Raw genomic sequence first — 13,508 nt, forward strand, 5'->3', positions numbered from 1 at the left:
AACATTTTTTTATTAATCACGCCTAACTTATTAAAAATGCCTACGATTAGGAAACATGGTGATATCAGTTAGGATAGAGTTCAACTTATCCTAAAATAAAATACCCCCGCCGCAGCAAACCTGCCGTCTAAGCGAATTTCCATTTGGCTGAATTGATTTTCAATTGGTCTATTTAAATAACATTAGGTTTAACGAGTACCTAGGTTTGCTGCTGCAAGGAAACTAATAAATAGTGTGTTTTAAGTAAAATAATTATTGCTTAGTATAAAATGAATATATTTGCCAAGTTTGATCAAAAAATATCCATAAACAAGCAAACTACAACATTTTACAATATTCTCCATAAGAATAACATGGGAATTTTAAATTTAAATTTTTTTTGTTTTCTCCGTAACCAATAACCGTACAAAAACACTTTGATATACTGAATTGTTTGTTTTTTAAGCTCTTTAAGAAGGTTTAGAGAAAAATTGGAAAATTTTGTGTTTTGAGGGTCAAAAGTGAGAAAAACCAATTTTTACCCCATAAAACCCCCCATAAAATCCTGTTCCCATGGTCCGATCATGCTGGATCGCGAACTCATTCAAGTTTATCCCGCCTTACACTTTCAAACCAAATTTCATCAAAATAGGATAAAAATTACTCAAGTTATCGTGTTCACGGACACATATATATATAAATCTATATATATATATATATACATATATAAAAATTTGAACGAATGGTGTTTTTGGCCTCTGGGGACATCAAAATGAAAAAGTAAATCGGTCCCGGGCCTAAGTCTTACCATGAGACCTACGGTAATAGCTACTTCCCTATAGGGAAATTCGCTAATAAATCATAAAATAAAAGCAATATTAATTTTTATAAAATAGTTACTTGTTTTGACTTTTTTTATAGTAATAAAACATTCCTCACACTGCTTACACTTAACAAAACTTCTCAAATGTTATTAAAGTAATATTATTAAAATAATGAAAGTAATATTTACATTAAAAGAATTAAAGTAATATTTACATTAAAAGAATATTAATTAAATAAGAACGCCTTCGAAAAGGAAACGCAACTACAACACGCTCCTGTATTGCGGGTATTGCATTGACTTTCTGCAGGCGTTTTTAATTTTTTTTATTTTTATTTTATTTTTTTTTTTTTTTATTCTCGTCTCGATAAAAATCTCGGCCAAAAAGTAATCGAAAATTTCCCGAAAATTTCCCGAAATTTCGAGACTTGACCATCCCTAGTGATGACCCAACAACAGTCCAACCAAGCTGGGTCCTTATCGCTACCAACTGATCGCTTATTTTCATGAACTCGTTCGTGATTATAGTAGACCAGGCATCAGCTCCAATCAACACATCGATGTTAGTATGATCTGTATTTGTTGTTGTTGAAATATCACTTAAAATAATGTTTTGCTTCTTCAGTGCATAAATAAGATTTTGGTCCGTGAGTTGAGGAATTTGACTACAAATCATAGGCTGTTCCAATACATTTAGACTCATTTTGTAGTCTGAACTCAATGATTCCAAAGCAAGGGTATAATATGCATGTTGTCTTGGCTTCGTTTTCCTTCCTCCAAAAACTTCTTGTTGGACCAAAACACTTCCTTTAGGCTTGAGACCTAGTTGTCTTGCACATTCTTCAGTTACAAAACTCTTCTGAGATCCTGAATCACACAGAATTCTTACCCTTTTCTTTGTGTTATTCGGACCTAAAATGTGAGCTGAAAGGGTCTGTAAATAAGTAACTTTATTTTCTGTTGTTGTGACAGAATTGGTGCTATTCTGTTCAGGCTCCTTTTTCTTGAATACATCTGACTTTTCATCATTAGTCTGAACTTTCTTGCATAGGACAGTTAAGTGGTTCCCTTTGCAGAAAATACACTTAACTTGGAACTTACAATTACTTGCTAAATGACCTTTTCTTAAACATCTTAGACATGCTCCTTTTTTCTTTACCATCTCAACCCGTTCATCTACGTTCAAGTCGATCAACAAAAAGCATTCATGTGACAAATGAGATCCTTTTGAACAAAATATACAGTTGGAGTTAACAACTGACTTCGGTTTGGAAGATGACACAAGAACAGCAGCAGAAGGTAAGCTTATCTTTGGCTTAACAGATTTAGTTGTTTTACATTCTTGTTTACCAACAGTATCTTGATCAAACTTATTAACCCGCAACTTAAATCTCTCCTCTGCATCAACTTCAACTTTTAATAAATTCAAAAGTTGAACGAGACAATTTTCTGGTTCTTTAGTTGATGCATTGTGTAGAACACGGTGTCTTTCCCAGACTTTAAACACAGGTTCTGGGATAGCTGATTCTACTAAAGGGAAAAGTATTGCTGCGAATTTGTCTTTGGTTACACCCAATGAATCTAAAGGCGGTTTCACACTGGCGTCCGCGGACGATAATTGCGTCCGCGGACAATAATTTCGTCCGCGGACGGATGAAATGATTCGGATGGATGCTACGCGCCCCCTTCACATTGCGAGCTACGTTTCAAACGTCCACTCATTCGCGCATGCGCATAGGGAAGTTGGCCATTCCTACTACAATCATAGATTAAACATACTTCCTCTTACAACTCATACTTTATACTTTATACTTTATACTTTCTTATGAAATGGCGACCATACAATGTAGGTATTTTAAGCCAAGTATGAATGGAAATGAGTGTAGGATGAGTGGCGCGATCTTGTAGTCTTGTTAGTGACTAAGGCCGACATTCCTTAGACACAGCTGTTAATTAATAGCCCAAACAGCTAATGGCAACTAAGGGACCTACAGTTTATATTGGAATCCGAACCACATTTTTTCCTTGGTATATACGAATTGGTCTAATTATCAGAATAGCACTGCGGATAGTCGTAGTACTCACTAGTGCGGACGTTAATCCACACCAGGGAGTATCCCATCCACAGTGCATGCCTATAAATATCCACAATCCGTGACCTCCAAGTAGCTGGATTACAGGGCGACGCCACCCGTCCCAGTCAATACTCAGTGGAGGTGTGCAAAATGTCTGAGCCTTCTGTCCCATGGTGTCAACCCGGATTTTCTGTTCTGTGGCTTGATTCAAGTAGTGATGATAGTGACACGAGGTTGTACTTTTGTACTCATTATCAAAAAGGAGAAAGTGGGTTCATCCGATTAACAGTAAGCGGTAGCGATTTGGTGAATCATTGTAATAATGCAAATAATCATAGTAATACAAATCATTGTAATAATGATTTACTGTACAGTAATTCGTATAAATATAGGCTACATGGTTATTGGTTAGGATACTTTATTCTCTTTGTAATCTCTTTGGAGTGTAGTCGCAATTTCCAACCAAATTTTATCTTTATCTTGTTGACCTCTATAAATTTCTATAGTTGTATCCCAGATAACTGGGTAGGCACGGACAGCCTCAATTAATTCAGCCATAACAAACAACAAGGGAGGACACAAAACAACAACTAGGTAAACACTATGACTATAAACACAAACTACTAAACACTGTGATGCGAGTGACACATGCCTCGCTGAGAGCTACACGTGGTTTGGTGCTCTGTCTGCGCATGCGCGAGGGCGTGATCGTCCGCGGACGTTTTAGAAAAATCGCTCCCAGAGCGATTCCGCCAAATCGTCCACGGACGAATTTCTGCATCCGCGGATGGACGCTACGTTTCAATGGGCGGTGTGAACGGTCCCATCTGATAACATGGGCAGCGATTTATTTTCGCATCCGTCCGCGGACGATTTCTTCGATGCCAGTGTGAAACCGCCTTAAAGATCTAAGCTGTACCCCCAATTTATCATAAAGATATGTCACAGAGAGATTTTCCTCTCTTTTAAGAACTAGGGTTAACAATTCCCTTACATAATATTCAATGAGGAACTCATCTTTTCCATATCGGGACTTCAAAACATCTACAGCTTTTGCATAGTTTTCTTTAGATGCTGGAAAACCTTCAATGAGTTTTTGAGCAGGAGAATCAGGTTTCATTGATTGGTAAAGATATTCAAATTTGTCTTCATCTTTCAAATTATTGTCATCATGTATTTTAGCAAATTGAGACCAAAACCCAATCCAATTTTTTATTTCTCCATCAAATTTTTTAAGCTCAATTTTTGGGAGCCTTACTTTAGAACAATTTGAAGGGGCCGGTATACTAATATTTGAATGTGAATCAACTGCAACAGCTAGCTGAGTATTTTGAACTAACATAGTTACCTCATGATACTTCTCATTGTATTCAGAAGCTGTTGTCATCTCCTTTTCAATGTCCTCTTCATTAGCATTCTCATTTTCTATCAACTTGCTTAAAACGTTTTCATTTACTTTCTGTAATTTTTCATGAAACTCCATAAATGAATTATATTTTGGTAAAATAATCCTCAAATCAGCATTGTTGTCTACAAGTTCTTCAATAGCCTTGACCTTTTTGGTAAAAACTGACCTTTTCTCCTTTTCTTTCAGTTTCACTCATATTAATTTAAATTATACAATATTAAAATATCATATAATCCTGGTTCAGGGTCGCCAAATGTAAAAACTTGCCAATCAAATAAGTGATTTTCTCATAAATAATTATAATATTAAAACCACTTTTGTAACACAAGCTTTTATTTTCTTATTTAAATTAAAAACTAACTCTTGTTTGTTTACAAGAGTAACAATATTAATTCGAACATATGAATATAACAACTGACTTGATTAAATTAAGCCAGTAGAAAAAGAAACAACTTAAAACAATTTCTAACACTTGTGTTCAGTAGGTTCACGAGTGAGGTTGTCCACATATTGTCATTGTATGTTTGTCCATAGATCATCAGGTTCAACGACTACATCGAGGTGACACAGGCGCATGACTACGACCGCCGTGCGGACAAGCCCTGGACTCGCCTCACACCCAAGGATAAGGCGGCCATACGCAAGGAACTCAATGAGTTCAAAAGTAGCGAGATGGAAGTGCACCAGGAGTCTAGGCACCTTACCAGGTAGGGCATTATGTCATCATTTTCTATTCAAACCACAGAAAAAAATTGGTAGGAGTATTAGAAGATAAGAATTGGTAACAGTAACTTTATTTTCTTGTTGTTTTAAATGAGAAGAACCAAAGAAAATAAGCTTCCTTACAGTTCAAATTTTTGTCAACAAAATGGTTTTCTTCTTGCCTAACCCTCACACTCTAGGACGCTATGCTCTATCCCGGAACCGTTATACACATTACCTTAGGCTAGGCCTAGAGGGTTTACGGCATTATCACTTAGATAAAATCCTTTGGTGATTGGTGGGATTCAGGGTCCCAGCATGTCAACCGAAGCTTATTGTGCATAAGATTGGTGGGAATTGCACCGGTCAGAGAGTCTCAGACTCTACTTCTAGACCTCAGTCAACAAAATGGTGCAGACTATTTTTGTTGCGATTGCAACATTAATAAAGTCTGGAACACCAACGTATCCTGAATCGGAATTTCATAAGTATTAATAAGTTAAGCTGAAATAAACAAAACAGAATACAGCAATACAAACAAACAATCACACCTAATTTTAATAAGGTAATATTGAAAGAATAACGAACAAATAAGTACAGCTGAGGTATTTTTAACATTAGGTATATGGAAAGTTCCCTTCAGAAAGAAATTACGACCTTAAAGGGCAAACTTATGAAATAACGGATAGTTTTACGCAAGGTTTCTTGTCATGACGAACATTTTAAGTATATGGTTTATGGGGGTGTGACTTTTAGTTTTCTCAAAAGTTCATGTGTACTTTGGGATTTATAGGATGCAAATGTATGTAAAATTTGTTTTGTTGTACTGTGTCCTAGCTGTCCTCGAATTCTTAAACTAGATACTTCATCAGAGTACCAGGCTGTACTATAAACACGTCGACCATTTTTAATTGTTTGTGGCAATAATCATGAGAGACTTATTTATGTACTTAGGCAAGAAAAAGTATGCTAATAGTATTCTCAGAAAGATCGCCACATTTTCCATGGATTCAATATTGTATGAATTAAAAATTGTGTACCTATTTAATGGGCTTAAAAAATTGCACTAATGAGGAGTATTCTCTTAAGGTTAAATGTGTGAGAAAAAATGGAAAGTTTGCCATTTTCTGCAACAATGCCAGAAAATCATCATAGCTAACAAGGATTTAATAGTATTTGCATGCAATAACAAGTGTTTGTTTGTATCTATTATGTTTTTTAATGGTTCCTTTAGTTTTCTGTATTCTGCAATGATTTCCGTTTGTTGCAGATTCCACAGGCCATGACGCTCCGCTGGCTAGTCCATCGCGCCTCTGCCACTGTTTTGTACAGCTCTAAACCGTTTTGTAAATAGACTAAACCTTTGGAAGCTTTTGCGCCGCCATTTCCAGTCGGCCATCGATTCCTTGTTTGTATATAACGACTTTATGTTTAACGATAACCAGGGACCCATTTCTGTAAGAGATGGGTCTCTTAGAAAGTAGTGCATTTTTAGCACACTTTAATCCAACGAGGGGTCATCTGTGATTCTACTTTGCCCCTGAGAAGTCTGCGAACTTTTGGTTTTTTTCTTGAACAAGGTGTCCAAAAAAAACATTCTACTCAAGAGTGGATTACTTGTTTTTGCTTTAACAATTTTTCCTTACTTATTAACATAAAATATGGCTAAAGTACAAACTCCCCATTTGCCATAGATTCCAAGTTCTTCAATTTATTGAGATGAAGGATTACAGTAACAGTGGTATTCATACTTACTCTTGGTTGTAAGTGCTTGGTTGGAAATATTATTAGATAATATTATGTTAAATATTTGTTTTCTTCCATAAGTTATTGTAAACGTCATAGTACAAAAGGTTACTTTTGGACACCTCGCTTGAGCAATGTTGGAAAGCCTCAATTTTTTTGGTCTTTCAATGCCTTGCCAATGTAAGTTTTCTTGGAGTGCTCTCCCACTTAAATCGATTAATCCTTTTAATTTTCAAGTCTAAAACAATGAAACACAGTGGAAGTTCACTCCAGAAGACTTAAAAGTTTGCCGAAATCGCTTTACGATTGGAATCTTTCAAAATATTATTTATAGCTATTTATTTACCATGTACATATTATGGACCCTATTGTTACTGTACTTGTGTAAAGCTAGTGATTTTTTAATACTTATTGTATAACAATGTGGATATTTTGTTATATTACTTAGCTTATAAAGTGATTTGCACGTTTTTATCACAATTATAAAAGTGCAATAGAGCTAAAATTGTTTTATTGTTGTTTTTGAGAAATTATAAATGTTAAATGAACAATTGCTTCAAATTTTATACAAAACTCTGTTGTGCTTCTCGAGTAATTACCGACACAAAGGTTTATCTTTTTTAACTATCAGCCTTTTTAAAGGTTGTTTGTAATTTTGATAACATTAGTTTCATGCCATGTATATTGTATAAAATAGGTTTCAGTATTATTGTTTTGTGTTCAAAGCATTTAAGGGTCTGGAACTGTTACCAGCATTTACATTCAACTTCTGACTTTAGCGTTCCGTACAAATCGTTTGATTAACTTTTGTACACTATATCAGAGCTTCTGTATTCTGTATACATTACATTGTGTTATATATTTATACATATATAAATATAGCTATATAGTGATACATACGTAAACAAAGAGACACTTTCTTCATATTCTATGGTTCTCTTACTGAAAATTTTTTTATACTTTATTTCTGTAAATATAAAAGACAATTTTTATTCCATCATAATGTTTATTTTCACCCTGAGCCAATTTACGATATCCTCCTGAGAGGAATCCATACTGTTCCATGTTGGGTCAACTATTGGAATCACAGGCATGGTTAGTTGCTAAAGGTATTAATCTTTCATCTAAAAATGTTCATTCAAACAAAATACTGGTTATTTGACACATATTTAGTGGAAATGAATAATTTTAAGGTTTTGGAAAGTTGTTTAAATGATATTTCATTAGTGTGTGTGTTATGTATGGTTTAGTTGATTATATGGATCCAGAACTGAACGAGCATTCTCCAGATTTGAAGGAAAAAATCAGATTACATTTCCTCTACTTACATTCACTCTGTTTATATTTCGATTAATTATACATTATTAAGATAGAGAATTATTTAAAGCCCCTGTCACACGGAGCTGGTTTTTTCACCAATAGTAACAAGCACCAAACCAGCTGAAAACCAGGATTGAGTGGCTGATCCTTCAGCGGCTAGAAACACTTGCATGAGCTGGCATCTCTAGCTGCTGGAGGGTTTAAACAGTTTAAAACTCCAAGCGCTTGAAGAGTCACTAGCAGGTCATGTGACCACCCAGCTGTGGTCTCCAGCGCCATTCTAGCTCCGTCTACCTTGAGCCAACAATTTCTATTAGTACTAGTTCTCACAATAAGAAGAACAAATTTAAATTAATCAGGAACAAATTAAAAACTTTATGTTTAGTATTTTTATATAATGTATTGTCACAATTTTATCGTTGAAATGATTGCCACATCTCACCTATATAAACCAAATGAATGTGTTGATAAAAGACTAAGAAGTTTCCTACCACAACTTGTTTATTTTATTTGTTAACTTAAAGCCTGTAGTAGGTACAAAATAATAGTGCTTATATTTTAACACTTCATTTTCGCGTTGCACTCTTTTTACTTTTATGATGGCTTATCATAGACAAAACATCACGTCTAATGCCAAAAGACGACATTATTTTTGTTTTAACTACACACACAGTGCCAGTCACAACACCAGACTTGAAGCGCTAGTTCCCGAGCTTCGTCTGGCAGGAGTTCTAGCACGATGGTCAACCAGCAACTAGAGCTGCTGGATCGTGCAGAAAGAACTGAAACAAGCCCCTGGTGACAGGGACTCTGGACTCGTGAGAACATCCTATAATTGAGCAGAGCAAAGCATCTGCCTCAATGCAAACTTTCTAACACTATCACTCAATAACGGCTGGACACATTTTAGCCAAATTTACCAAAGTTGTTTCGACAAATGTTTAGAAGACTTATGATGAAACATTTTCAATTGTTGATAATGCCTATATAATATAAAAGTAATTCAATTTTTTAAATTTTAACTGGCCTTTATGGGTTGCCATGTAGGTTACAAAATAACAACGTTAAATTAATGTTTAAGTAAGTTGGCTATTATCAACAAAACACACAGTCTACCACTTGTGTCATAACAGCTGTTGTGTATTAATTATTATTGTTTGTTATTGTTTATGTTTACATAAGTGGAATTTTGCTAAAATAAAAATGACTACTAGATTTATATATTAATTAAACTATCTATAATATTAAAACGAAACAGTGTTTTTTTATTTCACGATTCTGAATCAACCACTCGACGGATTTTCGTGATTTTTGTGTTGAAAGAAAGATAATTTTGAGAACTAGGGAATGTCGAAGCCATAATTTTAGTTTAGGGTCCCAGTTTTTTAGAAATTAAGTTTGAATTTTTAAAAAGTCTAGCAGCCGACGCTAAGATTCTAAACTAGCTTTTGGCATAAAATAATTTGCTTAACATAACAGCTGTAAACATTCAGCTTTTGTGTCACAAATTCAGCATTTGGATAAAAATGTACAGACATACTTAGGGTTGACTTATTTATACTATGTGTAATGCTAATCATTGATACGTTCAATTCTTCTGTAAGAGGATGACAGATTATTTAAATATACATAGTAAAATACTAGGATGTTTAAAGGATTTTTTAAATAAATATTTGCAATCTTCGGTTTGTTTTAGTGCAATGTAATTTTCTTTTAACAGCTGGTTAAATATAAAAATGCTCTATAGAACTATGAGGTTATTTTATTTACTCTGATTTTGTCATTGATTATAGGAAATAAGTCAGATTAGTAGACCACCGAGATAAGTAACACCATCGATGTATACAAGTCGAGGCTCTGTACATGAGTCTTAAAAAGAGGATATCCCTATTAATTTACTGCTCAACTTTTTTAGGAAAAGGTAGGAAAATCCATTTTTTACAAGTTTTAATTCATCTTGGTTTGTTTACAATCAATCAATCAATATTTTTCAATGCTTATACTTTGTTTGGATTAGGCCCGGAAATATTTATGTCATAAAGAAGGAGATCAAGAATCTTCAGGAATATGTTTTTAAATTACCACCACAACCTCAGACGGGTTTTATCCAAAGATATATAGATGAACAAAAGAATATATGAACAAAGATATATAGATTGACCTAGGATACTGCAATTAGACTAACCATCCTTTTATGAAATCTAAAAAGTTGTTTGGCGTGTGTTTAGTTGTGGTCAAGTTTGGAGGCTTTGAATATTTTATAGTTTAAATAAATGAATATGGGGAATTACGGTGTGCATTGATTCAATGAGGGTGGTTTAATTATTAATGATAGAACTGATAACGGAATGGATAATAAACATAGACAATTGATTACGTCACTAGCTTTACTAGCTTTACTAGCGTGTTTACGTTTTAAATTTCTTCAACATGTGACCAGTTCTTTTGTTCAAATGAATATTATTTTATTTTTGACTCAGCTGTGTACAAAAACACACTATATGTTGTTGTTTTTACTTTTCTTTGTTTATACTTATTTATTTAGCAATTGATGCAGTGAAATTGATATGTGAGGATGATTCGTTTAATGATGTCAGGACACCAACGTTATAATTGTGTGTACTGTGAATTTTATTGAATGTTTACGTTTTATTTTAGGGAGTTTCTATTCAGACCTACTGGAAGTTGTTTATAGTATGAGTAATTGTATTGTGGTGATATTGATTATGGAAGAGGCAGGTATGCGATGGAATTGGAAGGTGATATTGTTGACTAGGCCTATACACTTCTCAATTGATAATTACTCTTTCTACTGTAGGCTGCAATAAAATTTGTCTTTATACGCGTAAGCTAGCTGTTCTGAATTATACACAGTTTTAACTCACTACTCCCGTACGTAGGACGGGCTAACACCTCGTTTTAATTAAATAGTCAATTCCAAACAGGATAGTGTTTATTCTAAAAAAATCATAACATAACATAAAATCAACAACTAGAGATCAGCTGGTTATAGGAATAGCAACATATCCCTCTTTAACTTTTTAATGGACGAATAAATCTTCTATTGCGTCTAAATAGTCTTCCTTCAATTGATAAAATGTAAGTTCTCAACTCAACCCATCCACAGATACAATTACGCCAGGCGACCACGGTTCTGCTTTGATGTCTGGTCTCTTCTGCATTCAATACCTTTTGCCCAACTTTAAGTGGGTCCAATGCATGAGTCGTCCATTGCCTTTAAATTTTCACACTTACTATTAAGTAAACATAGTAACAGATATTTCATTGATTTTAGAAACAAAAAAACACTGTGTACTGCTTAGTTTTATGATATTTTCCTTGGTTTAATTTAATCAGCGGTGTGGCAAAACACAAATAATAAATTTATCAAATAAAGTAAATGTGAACTGAAAGCAATGTTAAGATAAAATAAAAGTATTTGGTATTACTATTTGATAATTAAATATGGTTACACATATACAAAAGATTTTAGAACACAAAAATCTATGACGTGCAATTTAGTTATTGATGATATTCTTTAGTTTAATTTAAGCATAGACTTAGCAAAACACAATAACTAAATTTACCTAAATATACATATAAAAATACCCCCGCTGCAGCAAACCTGCAGACTAAGTGAATTTCCATTCCATTAGCCTGATTGGATTTACACTAAAATGCCTCCTTATAAATATCACATTTATTCCCTATTTAAATAGAATTAGTTTAACGATTACTTAGGTTTGCTGCAAAAGAGAGGGTAATAAATAGTTTTTTTTTATTTTTTTATGTTAAAAGTTTAGTAAGAAATTAGTGTATTTTTTTTGTTTTCATTGTAGGTGTTAGCCTCCGGATTGCCAAATAATATTAGAAAAGGTTTAAATACCTGCAATCCAACGTTGTTGTTAACACAACTAGTTTCGGTGCCTGTGTGGCACCATCATCAACGAGGACGGTTTTCTTTCTTCATACAAAGAACGTCATATAATTTACACGAAATAATAAATAAACATTTAAACACGAATACGAGACATTTATGGTAACTGATCAGTTAAGAAAACAGACGACGCGATGCTAACCCGGCGGAGTTTGAGTCCAGACTGCGGGTGGTCAATGCAATGGTGTACTCTGTTAATTCCAGGTTGCGTCCTGTCCCATACTTCCCCTCTCCAGTAAACCAATGGCAGTGTCATACATAAAATTAGACGAGAAAAATTGGTGGTCATTTAGTACATTTTGGTGGTCGGATTTTACTTACTGCCTTATATATCTCAAACTCTTCCAATGTGTTAAGTTTATATCTGTCTTTAGAAAAATGTAAAATATCCATATTTCTGCTAATGTTGGTATAATTGTGGCCTTGGGATATTAAATGTTCGGAAAAAGATTATGTTTGGTGGGCTGTTAGCGCTTTTGGAAGATGCTTTTTGAATCGTTTTGTAAAGGAACGTGCTGTTTGGCCGATGTAGTATTTAGTACAATCGGTACAGTTGATCTTGTTAACGCCAGATTTATCAAAAGATTGCGTCATCGTGGGGCTGCGTTCCTTTAACAATGAACCAAGCTTGTTCTCTGTTCTAAAGGAAACTGTGATTTTGTTGTTTTTTTTTTTGCAAAATTTGGCATTGTTATGAGCAATAAATAAATATAAAAATCTCATTGCAAAATTTGAACGGATGGTGTTTTTGGCCTCTGGGGACCTCAAAACGAAAAAGTAAATCGGTCTTGGGTCCAGGTCTCACCATGAGTACTACGGTAATAGCTTATTCCCTATATGGGAAATTCACTAAAAGTATGTAAACAATAAATAAATAAATAGTTATGTTTTGAATTCATAGTACATTTTAATTAAATGGTTAGGTGTATTTTTCCCTTTTTCGGTATTGAAATCAGTGTGAAAATCTAGCTTATAGTGTCACAACACTATTACAACATTTTAAAAATTGTATCTATATACAATATAGCGGGTCCAAGATGGCGGCCGAAAACACGTTCCTATTAAAATGTATTGAAAGTACTAACCACCCAATAAATATTGGAGGTGGTCCCAAGTCAATTTATCAAAAATGTACATAAAAACATGGTATTTTTTTCAAATGATGTGAAAAGCCACCATTAATATTTTAGGGGGTTTACCCCCAGATTTTGGCCAAATTTTAGTATTTCACTCTGCACAAGTGCACACCCAACACTAAAAAATTAAACCATAAAACGTTTTCTTAAATTTGTTTAAGGTCATATCTTAAACTCTTCTGACTAAACCCTAAATTTGGTTTTACAAATAATACTTTTCAATATATTTGGGTTAGTGTATTTTATACTGTACTAGCTGTACCCGCGGGCTTTGCCCCGTTTTACTTCATAAGTGAGCTCATTCGCATGGCTCAATTACGTCCTGGTTGAAGTTCGTTCGCTACGCTCACTCACCTTTAGGTTATTCTTTGTAAATAAATGT

The 13,508-nt window shown here is 34.1% G+C and overlaps 1 protein-coding gene across 7 annotated transcripts in view; it reads left to right on the plus strand.

Moving 5' to 3' along the window:
- LOC129005214 (phosphatase and actin regulator 1) overlaps positions 1–7,730 on the plus strand; it is a 73,070-nt gene extending 65,340 nt beyond the window's left edge. For all 7 annotated transcript variants that reach the window (XM_054434075.1, XM_054434083.1, XM_054434048.1 and 4 more), the window contains 2 exons: positions 4,820–4,992; positions 6,258–7,730. In XM_054434075.1, the coding sequence (XP_054290050.1) occupies positions 4,820–4,992; positions 6,258–6,273 (189 nt within the window). In that variant the 3' untranslated portion in view covers positions 6,274–7,730. The remainder of the gene's footprint in view (positions 1–4,819; positions 4,993–6,257) is intronic.
- The last annotated feature ends 5,778 nt before the right edge of the window (positions 7,731–13,508 follow it).

Source organism: Macrosteles quadrilineatus, unplaced genomic scaffold (genome assembly GCF_028750875.1).
Source record: "Macrosteles quadrilineatus isolate MER2022 unplaced genomic scaffold, UCM_ALF_1.0 Scaffold_1__1_contigs__length_201487025, whole genome shotgun sequence".
NCBI classification, from domain to species: Eukaryota; Metazoa; Arthropoda; class Insecta; order Hemiptera; family Cicadellidae; genus Macrosteles; species Macrosteles quadrilineatus.